Source organism: Triturus cristatus, chromosome 2_1 (genome assembly GCF_964204655.1).
Source record: "Triturus cristatus chromosome 2_1, aTriCri1.1, whole genome shotgun sequence".
In the NCBI taxonomy this organism is placed as follows: Eukaryota; Metazoa; Chordata; class Amphibia; order Caudata; family Salamandridae; genus Triturus; species Triturus cristatus.
The window spans coordinates 476,348,857-476,375,915 of NC_140581.1; the positions used below are offsets into that span (position 1 = coordinate 476,348,857).

The 27,059-nt window shown below is 43.9% G+C and overlaps 1 protein-coding gene across 3 annotated transcripts in view; it reads left to right on the forward strand.

Moving 5' to 3' along the window:
* Positions 1-92: 92 nt before the first annotated feature.
* GFM2 (GTP dependent ribosome recycling factor mitochondrial 2) overlaps positions 93-27,059 on the forward strand; it is a 345,387-nt gene continuing 318,420 nt past the window's right edge. Inside the window, exons 1-2 of one of the 3 annotated variants that reach the window (XM_085632317.1) lie at positions 93-383; positions 22,401-22,484. In XM_085632317.1, coding sequence (XP_085488443.1) covers positions 22,416-22,484 — 69 coding nt within the window. In that variant the 5' untranslated portion in view covers positions 93-383; positions 22,401-22,415. The remainder of the gene's footprint in view (positions 384-22,400; positions 22,485-27,059) is intronic. The other 2 variants (XM_085632319.1, XM_085632318.1) reach the window with 2 other exon arrangements.

Below are 27,059 nucleotides of genomic sequence, written 5' to 3' on the forward strand. Positions count from 1 at the left end.
TCTTTTTCTGTAGATGCACAGGCGATGTGATTTGTTTAGCCTCTTCAAACATTTCACTGAGCCGCAAGACGCCAGGCATTGTGGGAATAGTTATTATCCAATGGATGTGCGGAGTCGACTGTAGTCATCTTTAACACCTAGAACGCTGCTATGAGCTTTATCTCTGAGATACTGTGCCTCGTTCAAGTGTTCAAGGTGGTGAGATTTAGCTACGTTCTGTGAGAAAGGGCCGAGTTTGCAAACAGAAAGAATATTTGGAAACAGAGAGATTCCTCTTGTACGTGTTATTCCTCTAGAAGGGCTGCTGCTGCACGTGTGACCTGGGTCGGGTACAAACGGTGACATGCTGCCTAGAAGGTGACAGACAGAAAGCATCCACGGGTGTAAGTACCTGTATGTAAATTCGCCGTGCATGCGCACACTGCATAAGCATTAGTCTATTGGTGTTTGAAAGTTCAGTGTTAATCTGGCTTCGAACGTTGTTTTTCTCCAATGCAATAGATAGTGGCGGCTGGTGAAATTTAAAGGTGGTGAGGCATGCAATAGATAGTGGCGGCTGGTGAACTTTAAAGGTGGAGCATAGCTGTCCCCAGGCAGCTTTGGAGGGGGCAAAAAGGGTTGCAAGAGTTACTGAGGTAATCTTCATATGGAACTACCTTGCTCTTTCCCTTGCCAACACATGACAAAGTTACCCAAACTACAGTGCCTCAGAGTGAGAACTCCGAGGATGACTCTGCCTGAGAAATCTAGCACTGTTTTTGAGTCACAGTTGTAATCGTATCTGAGACACCCGAAGATTTCATGCAAACTCGCCCAAAACGGGACTGTGTATATATAAGGTTGAGTTGTGATTCCCAGACTGTGTTTGGGAACGAGACATCCAGGAGATGTGTGCCTGAGACACGAACGGCAGCTTCCTCGATACTCTAATGACTGTGTCTGAGACATCTAGAAGACTGAGAATGGGCAACCCAGAAGGACTTTGTCTGAGACTGAAACACTCAAGGACTGTTTCTGTGAGACCCTGGTATTTGTGTCTAAGGCACCCAAGGGCTCAAACTAAGACAGCAAAGGACTCTGTCTGAAAATGAGATGCTTGTAGGGCTTCCTTGGAGGGTGGCTGTGCATGAGGCATCCATATCGGTTTCCAAGAAACGGCTGGTGATCGTGTATGAGGCATGCTGATGGCTCGGACTGGTAGACCCAGGGACTGTCGTACATCTGAATCCTAAACTTGGACTTCATGCCTAACCTTAGCTGTCTGGTCCAAACTTAGGCTTCTGGTCTAATTTTAAACTTCAGTTCTAAGATTAAGTTTGTGAATCAGGCCGAGTAACCTTGTGAGTGTATGTGGGACACCTTGGGCACTCAGAATAGGACATCCTGAGAAAAGGTGACCAAAACATCTGGAAGTCAGTGACTGACAGTGAGACACTCTAAGGATGAGTAGCCAGCTGGGAGCAATACATCTTCTGGATGTCTTATGTAGGCACAGATCTCCAGATGACTGTACGTCAAGCACTCAGGACTGTTTCTGAGATACCCTGGTGACTATACCCGTCCTGGGAACTCAGACTAAGGCCCAAAGAGAGGCCCTGTGTCAGTCTTACACATGCAGAGTCTGTGCTGAGCATGTCAAGTGAGTACACAAATTGGTAACATGCAAAAGCATATCTTCTTCCACAAAAATGTTAATGTGTTGTAGGCTGGGTCACAAGAAAACAAAAATGATGAACTTCTAAAAAAGCCAGCTTTATGTGACGCATCAGACTGTGAAAGGACAAATGCATGGACTTTACATTGACTGAATTTGGCTGACTTCAGGAAGTCAAAGCTCTCGTGTTTACCAGTTCCATATGTGAGCAGCTCACCCAGTCTAGTCTTTCCCTTTGGCTTTCTTGGATTTGTAGTCCTGCTGCTAAACCTATAACATTGGGACTACAGCTCAGAGAATGGAAAAGGGGAAAGTTGGGACTCAATGAACTGGGAAACTTGAAAGATCTGGGAAGGTCTTGCCTCTAGACCATTTTTTATGTGGGATATAAAAGATGTTAGGGCTTTGAAAGGGACCTGGCGAAGCATGAGGAACCAACAAAGTTTTACAAGAGGTGTGGCATATGTAACGAAAGGCTTGGACAAACATGTTAACTAGAATGTTGTGCTTTGCAAATTCGTAAAGTATCCTATTCGTGAAAGAATAAATGAAATCGGAAAGGAACAAAATATATATCATAATCAATAAAACACTGTACAAGATCTTGTTGATAAGAGTTTATCCTGAGTATTGTGCCCAAAAGGCTCTTATTTCATGGGGAATATTTCTCAGAAACTATCAAAGAAGGTGGACAAGGCACGTGTAAAGCATTACCACTGGGAAATTATGCATTTTAGAAATGCTAAATACTAATAACTAATAAAAGCATTAGCATAAAATGTTGTTATAGTCTTGTTTTACACTCTGTTAGCCTCTTGTCTCTGGAAGCAGTTTAAGCATCGTAATATTATGGGCAGTACTCTCGATGTAGACTGTTTTGACACACACTATTTCTACTGGCAGTGCTTATGTGATTCTTGAATGAAACCCCAACCTGGAGAGAAATTCAACATAACGTTAAATTATTTAAGAAATGTTACACACTCATGAACAGCGTTCAAACTGATCAAAAGTCTACCCCACTCTGCTGAAGCCACAGGGCATTTGTTTAATCAGAGCAGTGACATAACATAAGCACCTGCAGTCCCTGCGACGCAGGGGACCCCAAACTTTCGGGGAGCCCAAATCATTCAGGGGGAGGCCCCTTCCACTTTAAGACCAATTAATATCTGTGATATATGGGAGACTCGGGGTCCTCTGTTGCTATTCTGTCGAGGGGGGGTCCCCTCATTTTACACTATGTCACTCTATTAGAGCACTCAAAAGGAACTTGTAGTGCCTGCCCTCTGATGCTTTATGGCAGGAATGTGCAGATGCAGGTGAACAGGGGAGTGGGCTCTCACACTAATTAATATATGCAATAATGCAACAAACACCACACAAGATACTCAAGTCTCACCTACCGGCAATACCAAACATACTTCGGCTTAAAACATGGTCTCAGGCAAGGTGGCTTAATTAACACACAAATGAAAGGATCACCTAGGAGGAAAGTTCACCAAACAAAACATGCATAACTGCTGATGATCTGCTACCAGAATAAACCACGTGTGCCATAAGTTACTCAACAATGTGCATGACAGAAAGCATGTATTTTTTTATGTTTAAATTCATTTAGAAAAACTAAAAACATAAGTGTTTCTTCCAGAAAGGGACAGCCAACTTTAAACAAAAAGGTGACGCATCAGAAGTCCTTTATTGCCTACTGACGACAGAAAAAAAAACATAGCAATTTTAGAGGGCAAGTTGGTATATAGGTGTTGTAAGTAGGAGTGCAGGAGTGCTGGAGCACCCCCAATATAACCATGCTGGAGTTCTGAAGGTGAAGGAGTAACTCCGTTGCACTGGAGATTTTATGGTTTAGAAGTTGGGAGCGCTCGCACTTCATAAAGCGCTAAAGCTTGTCATCCAAAAAATGAAAGAATGACAGGCATCAGTGAGTTTAAAAAAAAGAAAAAACATCTCGAGCTTTCTCTTTCTCCTCTGTAAGTGCGTGTTGAGGATGGTACTGACAGGAGTTAACCAGGCATTCCTTGAAATAAGGGCCTGATAGGAGCCTATTTCAAGGTCTGTTTTTCTTTCTTTTTTTTCCTGCCGGTTCTTAGCGCCTGAATGATGACATGAGCCCATTAACCTGCTTTAGACCACCTCTCTCTGTGTCCCCGAGTGACCACACTTGCCTGACAAACTAAATTGCAGCCATCCTCCAATCACCTCTGCTGCTTGCTTCATTGGTGAGGCATGTGTGCCGCAGACCACGTTGTGGACAGCCAGCCTCATGTGCACCTTAAGCCTTTTGCAACTCTTCCCAGAATGTGGTGGTGCCTTGGAGGCTTGTTCCCACCCCACCCTATCACACTTAAGGAAATGGGTGGGGTGCAGTTGTACTTAGTGCACCATCACTGATTGACAAGCAGCCTTGGAAACACAGGGCTTATGTTTAAAGCGCCCAGGCTGTTTTCAGTCAGCGAGGCTGCAGTGCATCCTCAGGAGCAGTGTAGGCCACTGGATGCCAGGGCTGAAATCGGGTAAGCCCTATAAATCCTACGACGGCCGGCACTTGCGCTCTAGCACATGTACCTGCCTCCTGCCTAGCTTTGACTGACCCTAGCTCAGAGCGAGGGTCATAATCTCTGAAGGGTGAGTGTAGGAAAGTGCCCCTTTTTTGCATGGTTACCCCCTAACTTTTTGCCAGATACATGATGCCAACTTGACTGAGTGTGCCCTGGGTCCCTTCCAATCAGGTTCCCAGGTCCTGTGTTCTTTCCCAAAAACTGTACCTTTGTCCCCATAATTGGCACTCCTCTGGGCCACATGTATAGTCCCTTGTAAAAGGTACCCCTGATACCAAGGGCCTTGTGACCAGAGAGGGCCGCAGCTTGTATTATGCCCCCCTCAGAGACCCTTCACCGTAACACCCACACCCTGCTATTGCAGGCTGCGTGTTTTGGTGTGGACTAAACTGAAGAGATAACATGGCACCCATCCCTGGGTGCCGTGCACACCAACACTGCCTGTGGCATGGCTAAGTCACCCCTCTAGCAGGCCTTACATCCCTAAAGGCAGGGCACACCATGCCACCGGTGAGGGCACAGCAGCATGAGCAATATGCACTTACAGTATGGGTGCCATTCACAGGCATTGTAAGTGCAGTAAAGCCATTTTGAGTATAGGGGCTGGGAGGTTGTCATCATGAACTCCACAGCCCCAGAATGGCTCCACTGAAAACTGATGCCAGAGTGGGATTTAATGTTAATTCATTCAGAGAGCATCTTAGAGATGCCCCCTGAAAAATGAACAGCCCTGGTGTGGTTCCTGGCTGGCTACCAGCCACCTGCCACCACCAGACAGATTTCTGAGCCCCTGGGTAGGGAGCCTCAGTCTCTGGGTCCTGAAACAAAGCACTTCCTGGGCTGAAGTGTCACACCTCCTCTCCCAGGATGGACAGGGTCCATGAAGGGGAAGCGTCAAAAGCCTGCCACCTTTGTTAACTACCCCCAGCCTTTTGCTGCTATCAGCAACTGGTCTCCACTGGCTCTGACCCCAACTTTGGTCGGGAGAATCGGTGGGAAATCCTAGCCAGGAAGGAAGGTGTGCCCACCTTTTCCAACACCACCCCTCAGGTGGGGTGGTGAAGTGAAGCACACATCTCAGTCCCCTCTATCTTGAAGATGAGGGGACTCACCCAATCAGGAAGAGGCCTATGCCCCCCTCCCACTCGAGGCTAGCATAATAGGGGGTGTAGACACCACAGGGAAGGGACCCATTGGTCCCTGTAACACCCCTAAATCTAGTATTTAAGGGCACCCCTGAACCTTGCCTCTTCAAACATGACAACCTAAGGAGAAGAAGAGCCTTGCAGAAGTGGGGAAAATGATGACGACAGCTGACTTATCCCCAACCCCACCGGCCTGTCTACTCCTCCAGCGGCCCTGCTTCCAGAATCCAGCGTGGACAGCAACCAGCAACCTCAAGACTCCTGTCTCCCGTGGACACCGGATTTGTCCAGCAAAACAAATATCCCCAGTCTCCGGATCTGCAACGCTGCACCACTCAGTACCCGACGTCCACGTCCCCAAGTACGAGTGAACCACTTACCTTGAGACGTCTCCCCATCGATCCTGACCTCATCTTCACCAGTGGCTTACCACTCCAAGTATATAAAACTCTGTGTAAAAAAAAAAAAAAGTCTCCTCCTCGACACTTTCAGCCACTGTTTGAAGGCTCCCCCAACCGCAGCAGGACCCAGCTTAGGAAACCTGACACCAAAAGATATCCCTGCATCTTCCGCCCAACTTTGGAGAGCCCAGCTGACGGTGCCCAGGTGTTCCTCAGCAATCCAACTTACCTACCCAGCTGTTGGTCGTCCTCGTCCAGCCTGCTGGTCCAAGCCTGCAGCGTTTCTTCCCGACCGACGTTCTCCATAGGTTTGCATTTTAGCCCGACGCCTACTATTCACCCTGCCTCCCGAGTGCCGCTGGAGGTGCATTTTTGGTGTCAACTTGTGGCCTCCTTTGTGCCTATCTTTGATCCCTGGGCCCTGACTCAGAAACCCCAGATACCTACCTGTGACTGGTGCTCATCCGAGTGCCCTTTGTCACCATAGCACTACATTGAGCCCCAATCTCTTCTTTGACCTTTGCACCTGGCCTCCCCTGTGCCGCTGTGGGCGCACTCTTCTTATCTACCTGCCTCTGCCCTTTGTAAGTGCTACCAGCCTGAGACTGAACTACAAAGCTGAGTACTTACCTGTAAGTCACTAATCTTGTTTTCCTCCTGAGGAATACATTGAACTGAAGCATTACCCTGTATTGCCTATCTTTATCATTGCAAAATCTGAGATCTGTAACTGTTTGACATTTACGGAAAGCTTTCTTAAAACTGTAAATTTACTACATTTACAAAATCATACTACATTCTTGGAAAATATTGTATTGCCAGTGACAAACTGTGTAACTTACCTGCACTAAGTGATCCTTGGTTCTAGTAATAAAAAACACAAACTAACACCTTTCAATACAAACAATTGGTATGGATTCAGTCTTTGAGTGTGCGACATCATTTCTTTCCTGAGTGTGTACAACAAATGCTTAACACTACCCTCTGATAAGCCTGACTGCTCAACCACACTACCACAAAAGAGAGTAAGGTGTTATGCCCCTTAGCCTCTGCTGTTCCTCTGTGGATCCACTGGACTCTGTGCACACTATACCTTACTTTGATATCGTATATACAGAGCCAGCTTCCTTATTTTGGTGGATCAGCTGTGGGTTCTGCACCTTTGCATTTGTTGGACCACTTGGTCAACACCTGATCACACGACTACAATCCAAAATTGCCTTTTGTACAACTCATTTTTGAATTGACAATTTCTCTAAATTCTTAAAAGTCTTGTTAGGGCCTTGGTTAAGTATCTTTAACATTTAAAAAAACAAAAAACTAACAACTCACTGTAGCTAGGAAAAAGTGTTTAGAAGTTTTTCACCACTTTTAAAAAGATCCCAACTATGACTTCAGTAATAACTGACATAGAGAATGTGGAGGAGCTCAACCTCACCTTTTACCTCCATCTGGAGATGAGTGAGTTAAGGTGTCTGTGCAAACAAAAGAAAATACCCATGGGGTCCCGTCCTTCCAAGGTCAAGCTCCAGGAGCTCTTGGCAGAATACTCCAGGAACCACCCTTCTCAGAGGGAAGATTCCCCCCACCCCCCTCAAAAATAGATGAAACAGAACAGGGCTAATGTGCCTCTGACACCAAGGATAGTACTCACATCACCTAGAACCCACACAGGTAGGTCAGGTCTTGGTGAGATCACTGAGGACAGCCTCAGTGAAGAGGACATCCTTCTAGCAAGGTTGACCAGAATATTAGACCTAGAGTCCAGACTCCTGGCTCTAGAGAAAGGAAGAGCAAAGATAGGCTTACCCCCATCAATGGTAGGAGCAATATTAAACCTAGGGAAAAATAGATTTCTTATGACCCTAAAATCCCCAATGGGATTGTCCCCAAATATGAGGAAGGCGATGACATCACCAAATGGTTCACAGCCTTTGAGAGGGCCTGTGGAATAAGGCAAGTGAAGAAGTCCCAACTGGGGAGCCTTACTTTGGGAACTGTTCTTGAGTTCGAGTGAACCACTTACCCTCAGACGTCTCCCCGGCGATCCTGACTTTGTCTGCACCAGTAGCTGACCTCTCCGAGACCCCTCCTCGACACCTGCAGCCTCTGTTCGAAGGGTCCCCCTGACTGTGACCGGACCCAGCTAAGGAAACTGAATTAAACATTCAGAAAAAAGTAAGAGGTAGCAATTCAGGCAGAAATTGAAGTAGGAGTGGAGCCCTGTCACCCTAATAAAGTAAATGCCCCTGATATGGATAGCACTCTTATTACGTCTAGGTTAGACGGGGGGGGAGTATATAGCACAAGAGTGAGGCATACGTGGGCAGTGCTGGAAGCAAAAATATACTCCTGGAACCCATAAGTTGGGGTTCAAGGTGTGGCATCAGAAATGAGGTGGCGTAATAAGGGAGAGAGTAAAAAATGTTCTAGCTATCATGTCAAGAATTTTCAGTTCTATTAAGGGCACTGGGTGAGGATTCTGCTTCTCTTTCCTTATCTACTGAACACAACATCAAAGTAACACAGAAAAATACTACATTTCGAATGAGCCCCACAGCCCATACTTCATCAATCAGGACCCACACATCCCTATATAATGTCCTGGAACCCAACTCAAACGTGAGCCTATTTTGTCCAAATGATTCGGGAACAGTCCAAGCAGATACACACCGACAATCCAGGACAATCCAGGAGAATCTGGAACGTCCGCAACAACAGCTACACAAGGGGAATCAGCCAACCAAGGACATACATCATCTAGGTTGGTTTGGAATCCGTGCATGTGAAATAGTAAAAAATGCAGCATACTGCTTGCCTCCAGCAAGATAAAGTCAAGCAATGGGTAGGTAAATAACAAACATTGACAATTATCACTAGAAAATGGCTCTTATTCTGGTAAATGCCCAGTGTGACTGGTCCACGGCCTACTTACAGCATACAACAGGCCCCCTTAACCCTCACCCCACAATCTGTTGAGGACTAAACGAGCAGTCGCCGTGGGAGGGAAAGCAGAATAAGGGAGGGCAAGCAGCTACCTTTCAGGGCTTGTATCTGAATGCCAGATCTATCCCTAGGCATGCAGCTGAAATTTGGGTTATGTTGGATGATCTGAAACCAGATATTTGTCTCTTCACAGAGACCTGGCCACATAATCAGTCCACACCAGCTTTGGCAATTGCTTTCCCTGCAGAATATACCGTAGCAAGATTAGACAGAATAGGCATGAGGCGAGGAGGCCTGGCTCTAGCCACACGCCAACCTCAGCTTATTAAGCTCTTGGACACTGTTTCTACCCCCAGTGTGGAGTTCATGGTATTCAGGCTGGAGCTTGCTCATGGTATAAGGTGGATGGGAGCTGTAGTTTACCATCCCCCTGGGGAAAGTAAGACATCTTTTTGCACCTCACTATTGGAAGGTCTTGCCCCTTACACCTTGCAAGCAGATCATTTTCTACTTGTAGGTGATTTCAATCATCACTTAGATACCGTCTCCAACTCAGACTCCGCATGCTTAATAGCAGCAATGGAGTCTCTAGGACTCTTCCCTAGAGTACTCAGCCCTACACATATAGCGGGACATACGCTGGATACCATTTTTGTGAATATCCAGGATCTAAGAGTAGAACCCCCGTTGGCACTAAGCTGGACTGACCATCTGGCCTTAGGATTCTCTCTGGATATTCTGCAACCAGCAAGCCAGCCCCAATGCCGTAGGAGTTCCTGTAGATCTTGGAGTAAAGTGACATTAGCAGCATTCAGCTCAGCGTACACTACCCCGTCATTCAACAACTGTGCAGATAGCGACACAGCACTGGAAATGTTGGAGCTGAGGCCTCTATAACAGAGGCCATAATATCATCGCCTCGCTCAGGGTAGTGAAAATTTGGGAAAGGCAGCTCCTGCCCCATGGTATTTAGAGAGCCTCAGAAAGAAAAGGCCACTTGCAGAATCAGGGAGAGAAAATGGAGAAAAACTAAGTCGGAGGGGGATAAACTGGCCTATAGGACAGCACATAGAGTATATCTAAATAGTTGCAATACAGCAAGAAGATCGCATTTAGGCACCCGAATCTCTGAAGAAAAGAACTCCTCTAAAGAGCTCTTTAAGATCCTCAAGGAGTTCACCAACCCCAGAGCTAACAATGCCTCCCACCTGCCGACGCAAAGGCTATGTGATGATTTAGCTAATCATTTTAAACAAAAAGTTGATAAAATCTATAGCTCCTTTGGTTCGGAAGAGGCTCTCAGGGTGGTAGTACTTCCCCTGGAAGACCCTGTTTCTCGCAGCCTAGAGTCCTTCTCAGTCATCACCTCTGAGCATGTTCTGCCCTTATTAGCGCATACAAAATCAGGCTCCCCGGTAGATCTGGCCCCTCCTTTCATTATCTCAGATCTTGCGCCGGCCCTCTCCTATTCGATCATGGAAGTCTGTAACATATCAATAGCCACGGCTACGTTTCCGTCTAAGTGTAAGAAGGCGCATATCAAGACATTGCTGAAAAAAGCACTAGCCGATCCTCCAGATTTACAAAATTACAGACCGATCTCTCTCCTCCCATGCTGCTCTAAAATTATGGAGACTCTAATTAATAAACAACTGTCGGGCTATTTGGAACAAAACAACCTACTTGACCCTTCTCAGTCAGGTTTCCGGGTGTGTTACAGCACCGAGTCCTCACTGACTAAAGTGACAGACACGAAAAGGCTGTCACTGGACAAGGGGACTCCTACGATGCTAGTTCTTCTTGACCTGTCGGCAGCTTTTGACACCATCTCTCATAGAATCCTTTTGGATAAACTACGAGAGATTGGTGTCAGAGGAATGGCCTTAAAATGGCTACAAAGCGTCCTGACTGACAGAACGCAATGTGTACAGTTGGACTCATTTGTGTCACAGACCACGGTAGTGGACAAGGGGGTCCCTCAGGAATCCATTTTAAGCCCCACCTTGTTCAATATCTATGTGTCTGCGCTGGCCTCTATTATTAGATCCTGTGGGTTCGATACGATCTCGTATGCGGACGACACCCAAGTGATAGTCCCCATAGAGACGGATCCTGCCTTGACCAGAGCAAAGTTTAAGAACTGTTTGCTAAAAATAGCCACATGCATAAGTAAGAACTTCCTACAGCTTAACTCCAATAAAACTGAGATTTTGCTGTTTGGGAAAGCAGAGGAGCTATGGACCCCTGATTGGTGGCCTGTAGAATTAGGGGAAGCTCCCACACCCAAAAAGTGGGTGAAGAATTTGGGCATTGTAATTGATGACAAACTTTCCATGGAGGAGCATATAAAAACTATCTTGGGCACCTGCTTCGGCATGATGCGAATGCTGAGAAAAATCTTCCCTTGGATTCCACTTTCGGCTAGAAAAGCCCTTATACAGGCGCTTCTAGTCAGTAGACTAGACTATGGAAATTCGCTAATGGTAGGCATTAGAGAAGATCTATTGTCTAGGTTGCAAGTTGTCCAAAATACAGCTGCGCATCTAGCCTTGAACAAACCTGCACGAACCTCGTCATCACCCCTTTTGCGACAACTGCACTGGCTCCCCATCAGGAAAAGAGCAGTCTTTAAGCTCTTGTGTCTAGTGTTTAAAACACTTCAGGGGATTGTTCCGGTCTATCTAATGAAGAAATTAAAATCTTATATTCCCGTGCGCCAACTGAGATCGAGCAGCCGACAGCTGCTCTGCACCCGGAGAATAAGGAGAGCCAAAATGGGTGGTCGTGCATTCTCTCACCTAGACCCCACCCACTGGAATAGACTGCCAGATGATATCCGTGCCTGCTCTAATCTGGCACAGTTCAAGAAAAGGCTTAAAACCTGGCTGTTCTAAACAGCACTTCTTAATATGTTGTCTGCTACCCAAGCGCCAAGAGATCCACTTGGGGATGATTTGCAGCGCTGTACAAATCTTAATAATAATAATGATAAATAATAATGTCGTCTTAGTGAATATGCAGAACTATGATACTGAAACCAATACAAAGTTATATATAACACAATGTTTGTGGATGGGATAATCCTTGCCTCCATGTCTGAAAAGTCTTGATGCGATAGTTAGAATTTTTTTTGTTCTGTGTCGGGACCAGAAGGTTCGGATTATGCTTGTTCCAAGCTGAGCCACCACAACAGTCGCAACATCCACAATAGGTTTATGATGGAACACTTTAAATGTGGATGCAGTAAACGAATCTGCAGCTGCCGTAATTTCCTCCAGTCTAGATCCTGATGAGAAAGCTATAGAAGCCATGGTGCCACAAACACAATGAGCTAAAAAAACAGACCCGTCAATACCAGGTGCCCCAGGAATCCATCTAACCCAACGGGCTAAGGTAGCAGAATAAACAGGCCCAAAGCGCTTTTGTAGGGCTTTTGTAGAGAGATAAGCAACTGTCCCGCCTGATCATTGCGGAACTCGCGGGTACCGTCTTCATAGTCTTTGATGCACGAACAACACACAAATTAGGATTGTCAGGAAAATCAGTGTAGTTACTACAACGAGAATTAATTTTAGTTTGTTTAGAAATACAAAAAGAAATCCCAGGAGGGGTAAACACTCCACCTGTTAAATCAAAAGCCTTAACATTAGACGCACGTCTGCAGGAAATGAGACTTGAAAGGAATGCCGATTTTGCTGATAATTGATTTTGTGAGAGGTCCTCATCCGCTGGCCACGCCAGAAAAAACGTAGATTCGCATCCCACAAAACGGAGTATTTAGGAGCTGGAGGGGAAACCATCCTGACCCCTCCAGAAGCTTACAAACAAGAGGATGTTCTCCCACTGACTTGCCGTCCACATTGGAGTGACCCACCAAAATGGCAGAACGACAGTTCTATAAGCTAACCCTTGAGAGGCAAGTTGAGCGAGAAAATTGTCATTTGACCAGTGGTGTTTGTGGGTTCTAGGAGCCCTTGATTGGGAGAAAAAGAAAAGAGCTTGGTCTGAAATTCCCATAATTTGTCACCGTCTCCCAAAAGTCACCAGCTGATGTAGAAGCCCCAGTGGTTCCAGGAGCACATCTGATATGGGGTAAATCTGCTCCGGAGGGGCACATGACAGGGCCATGGCAACTGGAAACCACAAAATGCGCTTTCCAAAATGGGGTCCCTAGTACTACTTCCACCCGTTAACAACTGATCTGGGAAAGGACCCACTGCTTCATTTCGAACCGGGGAAAGGCATACATCACTGCTCCCGACCATGATTGCAGAAATCCATGCGAACTCTCCACCATCAGATTCGGCTTCCAGCTGTAAAATCGTGGGAGAGAAGAATTTAGGCTGGATGCAAACAGATCTACCGCATAAGGACCCCACAATTAATTCAGGGTTTGGAATATGTAAAGGTAAAGTCTCCAGTCGCTGTAGTCGCAAAGGAACCGAGAGTTCCAGCCTGCTACTACATTCACCTGACCTGGGATGTACCGTGCTTGTAATGCAATACCTCTAGACAGTAATGCCAAAAAGTCTTTGACAATTCATCAGGAGGCGAGATCGAGTGCCCTCCAATATGTTGATGTAACGAACCGCAGCAATGTTGTCCATCTGAAGGAGGATACAACATTTTGCTTTGTGAGGGGACAAGGTCTTCACTGCAAAAGAGCATGCAAGGAGTTCAAGATAATTGATGTGAAGGCGAAGCTCCTCTGTAGACCAACACCATCCCGTCTTGACAGATCCACATTTTGCACCCGTGCCCCATCTGCTGGCATCCGACTCTATGATTATCTCCAAAACCGAGACAAATATTGCTCTGCCGCTCCAGCCGCCCATATGAGCCAGCCACCAGGAGAACTCTGTCCTGACTTCCTCCGACAACTAAATGTGTTCTGCGTACGAAAGACCCTTCCGGAAATGAAGAATCTTGAGCCTTTGAAGGGCCCGAAAATGAAAAGGGCCTGGAAAGATGGCTTGAATAGATGAAACAACAAGACCCACCAATCTCACCAGAATCCTCAATGATCTAGTCGGAGATGTTAGGGCCCATCTCAGTTCTTTCTTTTTGGACAAAATCTTTGAAAGGGGAAGTTTGAGTTGCACAATCAATGAATCTACTTGAAACCCCAGAAAGTCCAGATTTTGTTAGGGGCCATCAGAGAATTCTTGCTGTTGATTATAAACCCCAGATCTAGGAGAAGTTGAATCGCTTATGAGAGGTGTAACAGAAGAGTGTCACGCTGCTGGGACATAATGAGAATATTGTCTTTATAGATGATAAGCCTCACTCCTTTTCTCTGAGACCCTGCACAACTGGCCTTAGAAGCTTGCTGAAACACAGCGGAGCCAATGAGAGGCCAAAAGGAAGAGCTGTGAATTCTTAGCAATGGGCGCACAAGATGAACTGAAGAAACCTTTGATGAGGGGAGAATATTGGAACTGAAAGCTAGGCGTCCTTCAAATCGAGGCGCACCATCCAATCGCCCTCCTAAAGGAGATCGCGAAGCAGATGGATGCCCTCCATCTTGAAGTGCCGATAAACTATCCAAGAGTTGAACTGGCGCAAATTGAGAACTAAGCGGAAGCCTCTGCCTTCTTTCTGCACAAGAAAAATAGTGCTTATGAACCCCTGAGGGTAAGGAAAGGAACAAACTATTGCAGCAACTCTAGCATTTCTGAGTCTATAAAGAATCGAAAAAAAAAAGCCTTCAACAGTGGCCTTTTTGTGCGCACTGGGAGCTACAGAGGTTTTGCGCCAGACCGGGGTAACTTCCAGATACTTTTCGTGGGATCCTTGGCATGTTTTTTTAAGGAACATGGACATGTTAGGGTCAAAGTCTGGAGTGTCAGCAACTTTGTGCAGGAGAGACGGGCGAGGACATTCAGAGCTCAAAGTATCGCGCACATCTCTATCAAATCCCTAACGCAAGCATGTCTGAACATACTTCACCACTTCAGAACATGGAATCTAATCAGTGGAGTACACTGTTGCATGTAGGTTGAATCTTAAATTCTTCCTCTGAGGGACAGAGGGGATGTCTGCAATATTATGTCACTTGCACTTCTATTTTGACGCAAGGTGTGATTCACTGAGCCGGAAGATTGGGAGACCGAATCATCTGAGGCGTGGTCAGCCCCTTGCGCAAACCCCGAGGGGCCCAGCGTAGCTTATGCGCCATATTCATGGTCCTGTAAGGCTCAGAAGTGAACCTTGCTAGGGTCCTCCTCACAAGCGTGGCTGAGCACAGTATTCATAACCTCCAAGGGGATGGGGAACCCCAATGCCAAATTCTCTTCTGAAGTAGTTCAAAAGCGGTTGAGTGAAGGGTTTCAAGGCTGGTATCAGCCACTGGCAGTTTGCGGATGCAAACAGACTGAAAATCTAGTACACTGTGCTGCTAATTTATGTTTTTACCCCACCTTATATTCCTCCCCACTCATCCATTGCTCGTAAGCTAGAAAATTGCCTACCTCTTCCTATCCAAACAGTGTAGTCTGCAGGTGGTGCTGCATTGGCAGCAGTGACAGTATCTAGTCTGCTCTTGTAGGAAGCTGGCTCTTTATGTGATATATCAATAACTTGATATACTGTGCAAACAGTCCAGTGGTTCCCTTAAAAGTGGACAGGGCCTTGCTATGCAATCCCAAAGTGCTCTGTTAGGGGTAGTGGTCAAGCAGCCTTAGCTTTAACACAGAGGAGTGTAAGACATTTGCAAATGCACACAATGATTAATAAATGACAACACAACTCAAGAACGAGATCCACACTAATTTATTAAAATAGCCAGTATCTTTATAAATGTTTAGGCACCAGAGTATGGTGCATGTTCCAAATATATTCAAAGAAAAGTCAGAGAACGAGGATTTTCCTGGGTTCGTCCTCCTTTGTCAAACATATTAAATCAAAACCAGAGAACCCAGTAAATATATACTTATTAACGTATTAACTGTCGTGTGTCAGAAAAAACAATGTTTTTCTTGTAAAACCCTCACCCATCAGCCCTTGGTGGCATGCTTCATCATTGGGTCCATCCCGATCCGCTGCAGTCGGGGCACGAACTACGTGGGAGCACTTGTTTGTCTTTATATGATGATAAAGAAGATGTCTATATGAAAAAGGAGCGGGAGTGCAGAATGGTGCCGGTTTGCGGTACAAATAAAAAATACCTGGCTAGTAGGTATATCTGTTTTATTCATGACTCTTGTCGGTATGATTAAAAATTAGGGGATGTTCGAGATCCCCCCCCCCCCCCCCCCCCCCCCAAATTCACAATGCTGCACTGCACAGAGGGTATTAGTGGAAACGGGTACACAAGACATCTTCTTTTTTTGGGTCTCACTCTGGCTAAACGAGACATTGCTCAACAATGGAAAGCAGAAAGTTCTCCCCGAGTATCGCTCTGGAAAGCAGGCATGGACTATGTAATGGACCTAGAATTCCCACTTTTTGTGGCAAGAGGCTGCCCCAAAAACATACTAAGATCAAGACCAGGTGGGCTGCCTTTGGGGGAATCCCCATGAAAATACATGAGGTCACAGATGGCCCGTCAGGCAACTAGAACAGTGTGAAGTCAGCAAAAACTGTTTATCTAACAGGGCACGATAACTTTGATGTGGATTACAATTGTAAATGGGATCTAAAGCTGAGGCACTGTATGTTATAGGTTAATGCCAGGGTTATGGTATAATGCTTCTTTTGTTTACTCTGGGATTTTCGAAAAAAGATGGGGGTTTGTCATTATATTGAACTTATGTCTGCAGAAATTGCTTGCCTCATGTCACTTAAACACTTGGAACCTTTATAAATCAAAAAAATCTGTTACCCCCTGAAAAAAATTATTTAGGGGGTGGAGGCATGGTAGGTAATGTGCCTGCGATCCTATAGGTCAACATGTTTTAAGCCGTACCCCTATGGCTGTTCTTCAGGACCTTGGGAACCTAGTTCCTTGGTACCACTCCTGTATGATTACTCACATAAAACACGCTACTCGCATGCCATCTCACTTTGTGAAAAATACATACATATACCACCTAATTGGTCTTCTTTGTATTCTGTGGAGATAGAAGAGAGAGAGTTAGGTGCATATCATCTCTACATACTTAGCTGCACCATTGCATGGGCAAACGTATTTAGTGAAATAAAGCATTAAGCGAGAACTTCAAGTGTGGTTCAGCTTAGATAAAGGGAAACTATAACAGACAGTGGCAAAATCAGCATGCTCCTATGAATGGTTACATATTTAGGAACTGTGGAAATCCAAGTTTTCAAAAGCAATAAAAGAAATAAATGTTCTTACATCCACATACTTATACGATGCCTTAATAGTGCATCATGGTTCCTCCAGGGAGAGGGTGGCCTGTTGTCACACTCTATCTGGGGGAAGGAAAAGAGGGACACAATTCAGGCCATGTGTGCTCTTGGAAAGGATACCTTCATGTTGTAGAAAAACCTGTTAGATATAGTGCTGGTCTTGTTCAGAAAATGCTTTACAGACCAAAGCTATCCATGCATATTATTATTCAACACTGTATCGGGTACGGCACGATGTGTAAAGCGCCGTGCCTCGTTCCGGTATTCTGTTAACAATTTGCAGTGGAAAGGCTGGTCCATTTAGAAGTAGGCAGCTCATGTGCCCAATTGTTCGAGACTTACTGCATCAAGACAAACCCTCGCTGTCTCACCTATTGTGGACTTGGCCCCGGGGACTAAATTTTAACGGTGTGTGTTTTTTCATGTTGTTTTGTTAAGAGTGAGGATGTGCTGCCGCTGCGTCCATGCTCGCGTGCGTCAAAAAAGACTAGACCGCTCTGTGTGGAATGGCCATTTTGCATAGCTCAGGTCAGGTTCCAAAGCGGTATTTTCTTCTTTATTTATTTAGGTTTATATTTGGTGAACCCAGGTGGTGTGTTTCAGGATACAGTATAGTAGTTATCGACTATCATGATTTGACCATTTCCTGTCTTATTGTGGTCAAGGGTGGGGAAAAAATTCAAATTTTGCAAGTGATAATAAAGAACACAATTTCAAAGGAAGGGATAATTGTGCTAGAGGTTTGGCTTATCATGACAAAAGTACTCTGGTTGTGTTAAGTGAAACTGCTCCGCTGGATGTTATAATTGAGGCCCTTGATATATGTTTTTAGCTTAAACACCCAGCGTTGTTCTTCTTCTAGCAGCTTTCTTTTAGAATTTGTTATGTTCTTTATTTGTTCTAGGATCACCCATTGGTAATCGCATACTGTATGTTTCAATTCTATGAAATGTGAGGACATCTTTGTAGGCGCACGCCCACATCTTAGATTACTGCGGTGTTCGCACATTCTTGTTTTAATCTTCCTTGTCGTGATGCCTACATAATGTAGTTTGCATTGGCAAATTATTAAATTACAATACCTTGTGTATTGCAATTTATCAGATTCCTGAGCTGCCATGTTGTATTATTGTTAAAAACAACTGTTTTTGTTGCTTTTGTTAAATGGCATACACTACAATTGCCACAAGGGTAGTCTAAGTGGCCCATAATTGGTGTCATAAAGCTTTGTGAAGTCCTACTCTGGATTGTACGAGGGCGGGTATGTTCTAGCATCTCTTTCAGGCTACTCCCTCATCTGTGGGAGAACATTGGGCGTGGTATTGTTTGAGTTCCACTGTTGAGTATGCTCCAATGTTTCGAAATGATTTTTGTCACTAAATTGGCCGCAATATTGAAGGTAATAATACAGATAGGTCTTGTTTCCTCATTGGGTTGTTGGCGAGGTTCCAAAAGGACGTCCCTATTATTGTTTTGTGCATGTTTTTTGCCTGGTGACCCAATTCTGCTTGGGTACTTCCGGTCCTACAGTTTCTGAGCCAGGTGGTTGGATTGTACTTTAAAGTCATTGATCTCTGAACAGAACCTTCTTAACCTTAGGAATTGTCCAAAAGGCAGATTCTCTCTTAGATGCCTCGGGTGAAAGCTGTCATATAATAGAAGACATTGACCTGTGTTATGATGCTTTCGTCGAAATAACGACCTGTCATCACAACAGCCTGAAATGTGCAATGTATAACTCAAGATAACAAAATGGCAGTTTGTTTAAAATATGTGTAGATGTGCAATAATGCTTAGTGAGCTTCAAGGAAGTATAAAAACGAAATTGCAATTTATTTATAAAGAAATATTAACACTTGTTGAGGCACATGTGGATTCAGGATTTCACTGTGAATTAGCAATTATAAAGAAGTATATGTATAACCGCGTTCTCATCATTGAAACAAGGTTGTAGAGTTCATTAAGTGTTTAAGTCCCTATAAAGACGTTCTGTAAACACTTGAGCATCAAAAAGCAACTTAATTTATTTGTTATTTACATAAAGGTGTCCCTACTTTGTGCCTGCCACTTTACAAACAGAGCAGCTTCAGGAGGCCACTGAGGCCAAGTCCATATTGATTTTCACAGAGAAGGTGCTAAAATAACTTAAAGTGTACTTTTGGCTAGAGAAGTCACATTTCATTAGCCAAAAAAACCCACACACACCACGTGAACTGCCAATAAACCTATAATGAACGACTGGGTGCCCTATTCTTTCATTGTAGTCTATGAACATTTCCACTTCTAAAACATGAAATCTCAAACTAGATAACACTAAAGCTGCATCAGTGTGAACCTACAATCATATGCACTTAATAAATAGCTGCGTAAAATGCAATTACTAGAAAGAGGCTGTTAGTTTTGTATCAGTGCAATTCACATGGTGTTTCCCTACATAACTCTTATGATTCCATGAACACAGACACAAAAAGTGCAAATGTAAACACGCTCACTCATACCCAAGGTTTAAGGGAGCTTTGGAGCAGGAGGAAACATCTTCCTTCAATAATGTCCCTGCAAAGTGAAATGTGGCATTACTTGGTTCCATGAACACTTGAATGCACTAAAAGCAACATTGCTAAAAGCCTGAGTAGGTAATGCATGAGATCTATGCACACATAGACCAATGGCTACTACTCCATGGTCTGTCGAATCCTCTAGAAAGTGAAGAAGAGCATGCTGGCAAGCAAAGGTTAACTTCTACAACAAAAAGAGCTATCTTTCTGTTAGTTTGGAGGCTTAAAGTAGGTGTCCGATAAGGTTGGGAAGTAATTATTCTCACAAATATGTTGTTTCTAAACACAGAGTAGACACCTTCTGAAATAGAAGATAGAGTTTTTCTATGAACCACCTCAAAAAGCATGCCGTTTTAAAGCTCGTGTTGCCAACTTTTACCCAACACCTGCAATTTGGAATATACCTAACTCGTTTAAAAATGTGCTGATTACCAGGGTGAAGAGATACTTTCAGTTACAAAATATCAAAAGTATTTTCGGGTTCACATCCGACAAAGCTGAACAGATATACTTACACATAAGAGAGGGAAAAAAGAACCATAAGAATGAATATTGTAAAGAATTTTTGAAATGGTAATAATCCCTCCACTTTGTTATATTGAAACAGTCAGACGATTGTGTTTTGAAGATATTGTTCATTTGACTGAAAATACAGCAAGTATTCTCGGTTTCGCATAGGACAAAGCTGAACAGATAAACTCACACAGGCAAGAGGGAAAAAACACGGAAGGAAAAAAAAAGAGAAATGTAGACAAAAACATGAGAAAAGTACAGACGGGGAACGTTCACAGACCTCATAAAGGCAGTACAGATCCTCCCACTGCTAAAGAAGCTGACCATAGACATAGGTGACCTCCGCAAAGCCCACCATGTCAATCCCCGTTCGAGGCGGTCCACAGGACAAGCAGAGGTTACTGAGCCTGAGCCGTTGTGGGTGGGGTTGTTTACCTCTGATGTCCCGGAGTAGGTTCTACTATGGCTCTGGAAATTGGGCCAAATACAACCTCTTCAGCACTTGACTCTCAATTTTAGAGATGGCGAGCAGTCATAGGTTTTTTAAGGAGGTAGTATGGGGGTGGGCAAGCTCGGAACTCACTAATCACCCAGCAGTGCAGTAATTGATTTTCCAACCCATTGGTTTAGTTTAGTAAATGTGTCTGAAAACAACACAATATAAGTTCTAGGCAGGGATCTCAGATCCTCCAAGATAGTTAGTTTCTCAGACAAGAGGCTCCATGCAGAATTATTTATGAACTACGCAAGCAATTTTTTAAAATGCATTTTGCATTGTTTGGAAACTATTTGAAGAGATGAGGTATTGGCTAATGTAGGTCAAACCTTTCAGTGCCAGAGACAAAGCTGGCTTTTTATATGAAGAGTAGCCCGGAATGGTACTGGTTGGCCTGAAGTCCAGTCTGAACAGGACTAGGACATGGACCACAGACTTAAAGTCAGTTCCAAGTAGAAGATTTGATAAGCTTCAGTAGCCTAAGCTGGAAATGGTTTACGTTTGGAGCAAAATGTGAAACCACCATCTTAGAAATGGCAGTTTATAAGGATTGTCCTTACCCTTTTTGAAACTCATGATGTTGGTTTGGTACACACGGAAGAAACCCAAATTTGACATCCTTTGCCTAACAATAAATACTGCTGTGCTTCTGTCTTCTTTCTCGTCTGGTGCTCCTTGAGGCTCGTAGGACACCCCTCTTGGTAACTGTGAGCATTGAAAAGCCAGTGCACTCTATGTTGCAAGGATGTTTAACTTCACGCTGATTGATGTGTCCACTGTGTGAGGAATACACAGTCTTCTGAATGCTTGCAATCTCTGGTATACTCTCTGCACAAATGTAACTCAACAGTTGTTATGGTCCCAATTTCCCAGACGTTTCTCTATGGAATCGAGATAGATGTTATGGTCCGCTTTATGAAAAGCCTCAAACAAATCATGAAGAATCAGATGAAATTTATGTTGATGATGCTGTAAGTATCATCCATGATTTGCAGCATGGCAGCCACGACGCTGCAACGTGGCCATAGTTTGTGCATCAACATAAAGGTATCTGCCTCAACCACCTCAAAGCACATCAGTGTCACCCCAGCAGCAGATTACAGTTGCCAGCACAGCACTAGTATCCCAGTCTTACGCCAGGTCCAAACTCCATACTTCCCCTATAGCCCCACCACCATTTTACCAACCACCTTGCTACAAAACCAATTTACGTGCCACACTACCTCTGATTCTATAATACACACAAGCTGAAAATGCATTCAATGCTACTGTAATGGCAAGGAAGTATAACTCCAATGAATTAAAATGTGTGTGCGTCTCCAATTTGTACCAATGGCAAGTTCATGTACACTTTGTTTTCCTTGTTGTTACTCTTCTGCTATCAAATTCCCTCATGATTGCATGCGTTCGTATGTATGAGACTTCCTCTGGCCTATGCTCTTTCATAACCTCATGCAGTATTTAGATTTTGTTCTGAAGCTGTTACATTGTTATTCCTTTAAGAGTTATCACTTTTAAGAAATGCTGTCTACCTGCATGTGCGTCCATTAGTTTTTATTTGTTAAACTTGTGAAAAGTGCCATCTCTGTGCTTCCTTTTGAATCCTCATAGCACCTGTTACAAGGGCAAATATATACGTTTATAAAGGAAAAAGAGAGTAATTAACTCTGGTGTTTTTATTTCTGCTTGTGCTTTTGAGGGCATTTTGGTACATCGTTTTTATCAGATGAGCATGCAAGTGCTCACAACATGTCTGGGCTAGATATCAACCTTCGTTTATTAAATGAAAGCTTTAATTGTGTCACAGATAAATGAAGTCGACATGGCAATGCTTGCAATTTTGAAGAAATGTTCAGTGACTGCCAAAACAACTTCGGGTCTGTGTAGTAAGGTAAGCTTTATCTGCATTTTGCCTTTATATTGACATTATTTCATCTGGTGAAACTGACAGTTTGAGCAAAACATAAATAAGCGACCACTGGTGGTCCCTACTGTTTGAATTGAAAGAGCAGGGTTTAAAATTAGCATTAATCCTGAAGCCCAACGTTCCTTCCTGCTTTGCTTCCAAGTGGTAGCCTGGAATCGACAACACCAACCCCACTTTTCCTCTTGCACTCAGCGCTTCTCATAGAATCCTGCAGTGGTCCTTCTCCAAAGCCCTATCTATGCAGATCTCACCAACATAGACAACTCTGTCATAGATACTTGCTATGAAGATGATGTCTTGTTCTCTTCCTTCATCAAAGCTCTCTCACCCCTACTCACCATTGTCCACTCCTCCTTCACTGAGGACATCTTCATATAGGTTCTCACAACAAGCCAGATCATCCTACTCCTTAAGAAACCTACACTAAACCCTGATTCCTTCCCAACTACTGACCCAGAACTCACCTACCCTTCATTGGCAAGGGAATCCTACAGACAGCAGCACGTCTCATCCAATGAATGAAGAAATATAATCACATCACACTCATTCTGATAGACCCCATTTTCTCCCTGTTGCCTACACATACCATCTTCTAAACCAGCTGGATCACTTACAAAGCTATCACGACCTGCACCACTGCTTATCTTGCAGACAAGCTCACCATCTCTGGTGGTTCTTGGCATGCCCACAGCCAGGACACATTCAGCCAAGAGACCAAGATGTGTGAATAAGGAAAAAAAAGGCAGCAGGCCTTTGGATATATGCATCTAGGATCTGTAACAACATCCCCATATTCATCAGGACGACTCAATTACTGCTCCAATTTAGGAAAGAGTTGAAGGCACACCTTTCTAGAGAACGCTACATCACAATGCAGTAGCTGTACATGTATTCTCCCAGAGAGACAAACATATCCATATTGCCTGTATACTTGCTTTTGACCCTGTACAGTGCTTCGCTGCCTTTTGGCTAGGTATGCGCTATATAAATACCACATGTTTGCATTTACTATTCGGTTGACTAGAGTTTGAAAATTGACAGAGTGATCTGGTCTCCTAAAAGTACAAGTTAGAGGATTACAGTGGTCTACCAGCTAACACAGTTAACACCGAAAGGGATTCTCAATCATTTCAACGTTCCTACTGCCTAGAACCTGGACATTAGGGGTCGGTTTAGGGTAAGGTCAAGGTATTAAGAAAAAAAATAATTTATTCGGAACATTCTGCCTTCTCGAAAATGAACTCCCATAGGTAGTACTGTGTAAACACCAGACATTGTAGTTAAAATCTTGTGATGTTACCACCCTGTGATGTTCACTTTCAAGAGACGTAGCCAAGTGTCCTGAAATCACACCGTTTAACTGCATTTTCACCTAGCTACCTATTCTCATTTTAAGTACTTTATTAATGGTGAAAAGTGCAGTTGATTTGAATTGTATTTACGTTCACTGAAATGGATCCTTAGTAGCTATTTAGATTATATGTTTGCCACAGTAATAAAACCTTCACTGTCAGCGTGTTATTCTTGCTAGGTGAATTTAATAGCTGCGCTCAAGAAGTCAACTTGTGTTTACATGACTGAACTAATTTGATCTGTCCCAGCTAATCAACCATAATTCTATTACCGTATAAAGAAATGAAAATGCGCCCAAGTACATACTGATGCTCATGAAAATTCCTATGAACAGCTTCAGAATAAGCTCACATTTTCCAAATTGGTCAAGAAATGTAGATTCAAAACAGACTCATAACTCAACCACCATAAATCAGATATACACAAATGAACTTACAGCATGTTTTTAGAAGCTAAAGATACTTATTCTCATTTGTGTATTATCAGCATATCTTGATAAAACTAAAAGAAAAATCAGTGTTTATATATGTTATGTAAATTTTTAGAATTAGTTTACTCTCTAACGATAGAGGACAACTTCTTTTTAAACAAAAGTTCAATAATAGATTATCTTTCGGAGCATTTTAAGAGAATGACTACAAAAAACATTTAATATAGTCTCATCTATACTATTACAAATTGTTCTAAGATGCATATACCTATTTCAAACTGCAGAGGAAGGTCTAACTTTACCTTCAGTCAGACTGAGGTAGATAGACCAACTGGGCCATAACAGAAAAGCTATTACAATATCTGGACAGTAAATAATTCAAAAATAGCATTTGTCTGAAATTGGTGTTATGGTTTTCTTGTTTTCTCCAAGCACTGGAAACTAATGCACAATCTATTTTATGCTTCACTGGTTGGAGGACATATTGCAATGGATTGCCAATAACTGTCTGTTGTCCTCTGTCTGTCCTTGTATGTTTTATATCTGACTCTGGCCTCTCTATTCATTTTCATTATGGGGTGGGAGAGCATGGGGGTGGTCAAGACTATGTGACTTTTGGATCATCTTTTACAAGGGAAAGAAAATGTTAAGCAAATGCCAGTGCTTACCCAGTCATTAAACTTTAGCATTCTTACAACAAACTATTGAGCTAAACCATAATGTACTGAGAACACCAATTCCAACTGGTTTTCCTCCAGAAGGAGAGGAGAAGATCAATGAGGTTTTTAACATCAAAGACAAGAATTATATACAGAAAAAGTACTATAACAATGGCAGAAGGTAATACCACAACGAGCAGGTCACAATACATTTTGTGACTTCCCTCCGCCCCTTTAGGATGTTTATCAAGAAACGCTATACTTGGTTTATAATTGGCCGTTCACATGATTAAGTGCATTATTCTCTTGTGACATCTAAAGAGCTTTGCTGGAATTACAGAGTTTCTCAAAACCCAAGCAGACCTCTTCAGAACAAAGGAATATTTAGGAATGCTTATTATGGGTGATTATTAGTGGTGCTGGACAGTGTCAAGACAACCCCTTTTCCCTCTATGCTTGATGACCCCTTTAATATAATTAATTTAGTGCTTTCTTGACATGATCCATCAGATATCCACTAGTGGGTATTTGTAATCGTTTGGCCTACTTAGGTGTCCCTGGGCTGTCTGTGTGTATATCCTACTCTTCATTGTGTATTTGAGACCATTGGAAATGTCATCCCAAGGAGGCCTAGCCTGCCGTGATGCCAGTAGATCCATGAAAAACATATATACGCTTTATGTCATGGCAGTCTTGAGCTAGCACTTTAATTTCCCCTGATTGAGGTGACCAGCTGCATGGAAATAAAGTTACTGAGGCTAAGTCCAGACAACCTAGAGTTAGTTGTGCATTCAAAGGCTTGAATAGAGTTTGGCAAGATCACTGTTTGCTGCCCTTTCTGGATGATGTCCTCCCCAACCCCGTGAGCATGGTCTGCAACCTCCAAGTCCTCTTCAGCTGTATCTTGATGAAAGCCTAAACAGGAACTACAGTCAAATCGGGCTTCTAACATTAAGGCTTTTGGGACACCTTTCTCCTTTCAAGACGTGGATTTGTACTTGTGACATTTCTATAGTTCAAAATGGTCAAAATAAATGCATGTCCTAGGAGCTTCTTATAACTCTGTCCAAGTCAGACGCTTCAGCCTAACCTGAACATGAATGCTTGAATTCTGAGCTACTCCTCTCTCTTCCGATAAATTAGCACAACATTGTAAGTCTGTGCTTGCCTTCTATAACATCCTGAATCGCGGTATGGTAATCTATACCAGTCTATAGACTCTCTAGTCCCTGGTACTTGAAAACCTAGTTGATTCAGCAAAAGTGGGGAAGTCATTAACCAAAAGAATTTCCCATCTATATTGGGAATGCAGACATTACTGAGCACATATCCTGGTCTATAGAACAAACATTCTATTGCAGTTGCAGAGACGAGCAAATATTTTCTGAAAAGTATCATATTGAGAAAAGATTGTGGTAAGATTTTTGTTCAAACAAAATTTGCAAACTTAAGGCATCATGTCCGACTAGTTGCACTTTGGCAACGATCCCACCAGCAACATCAAAATCCTTTGTATATCGTGGCCCATCTAGGGCCATCTGCCCCCACAGTGCCAGATAGTTGCCAGCAGTGGCCAGAGTGCCCCCAGGGCTGTGAGAGCCTGCCGGAGGCCCAGTTTTGGTGTATTCTCGGGGAGGCCCTGAGGTGCGCGGTGTTTCATTGGGTTTTGGAGCGCCGAGAAAACCCCTCAACGACACCCGCTGCCTAAATTTGTCACCCCTGAACCACAAACTAATGCAGGTGGAGGGGACTCCATGCTTGCCTTGGTGGGCCCTACGAACCAGGCTACCTTGGGGTCGCACCCACCACCAGCTGACTCCACAGCCTGTGCATGCAGAGCCTTGGTGAGCCTGAATCTGCCTGTGACGTCTGCCTGTTGTCTGCCCTGCACGTCGTAACACCCTTTCAAAGGAAGTGCACCACCTATGACCTGGTCAGTGTTTTCCGGGACCACCTGGAGAGGGTATCAGGGCCCTGATTGTTAAACTAGCCTGAGGAGACTTGGCTAATGAACTAGCCCTCCCAAGTTGGACACTTAGAGGCGGGAGGCGGGCACCGAGGGGGGGGCCTAAACTGCACACCTCATTCTCATAACTG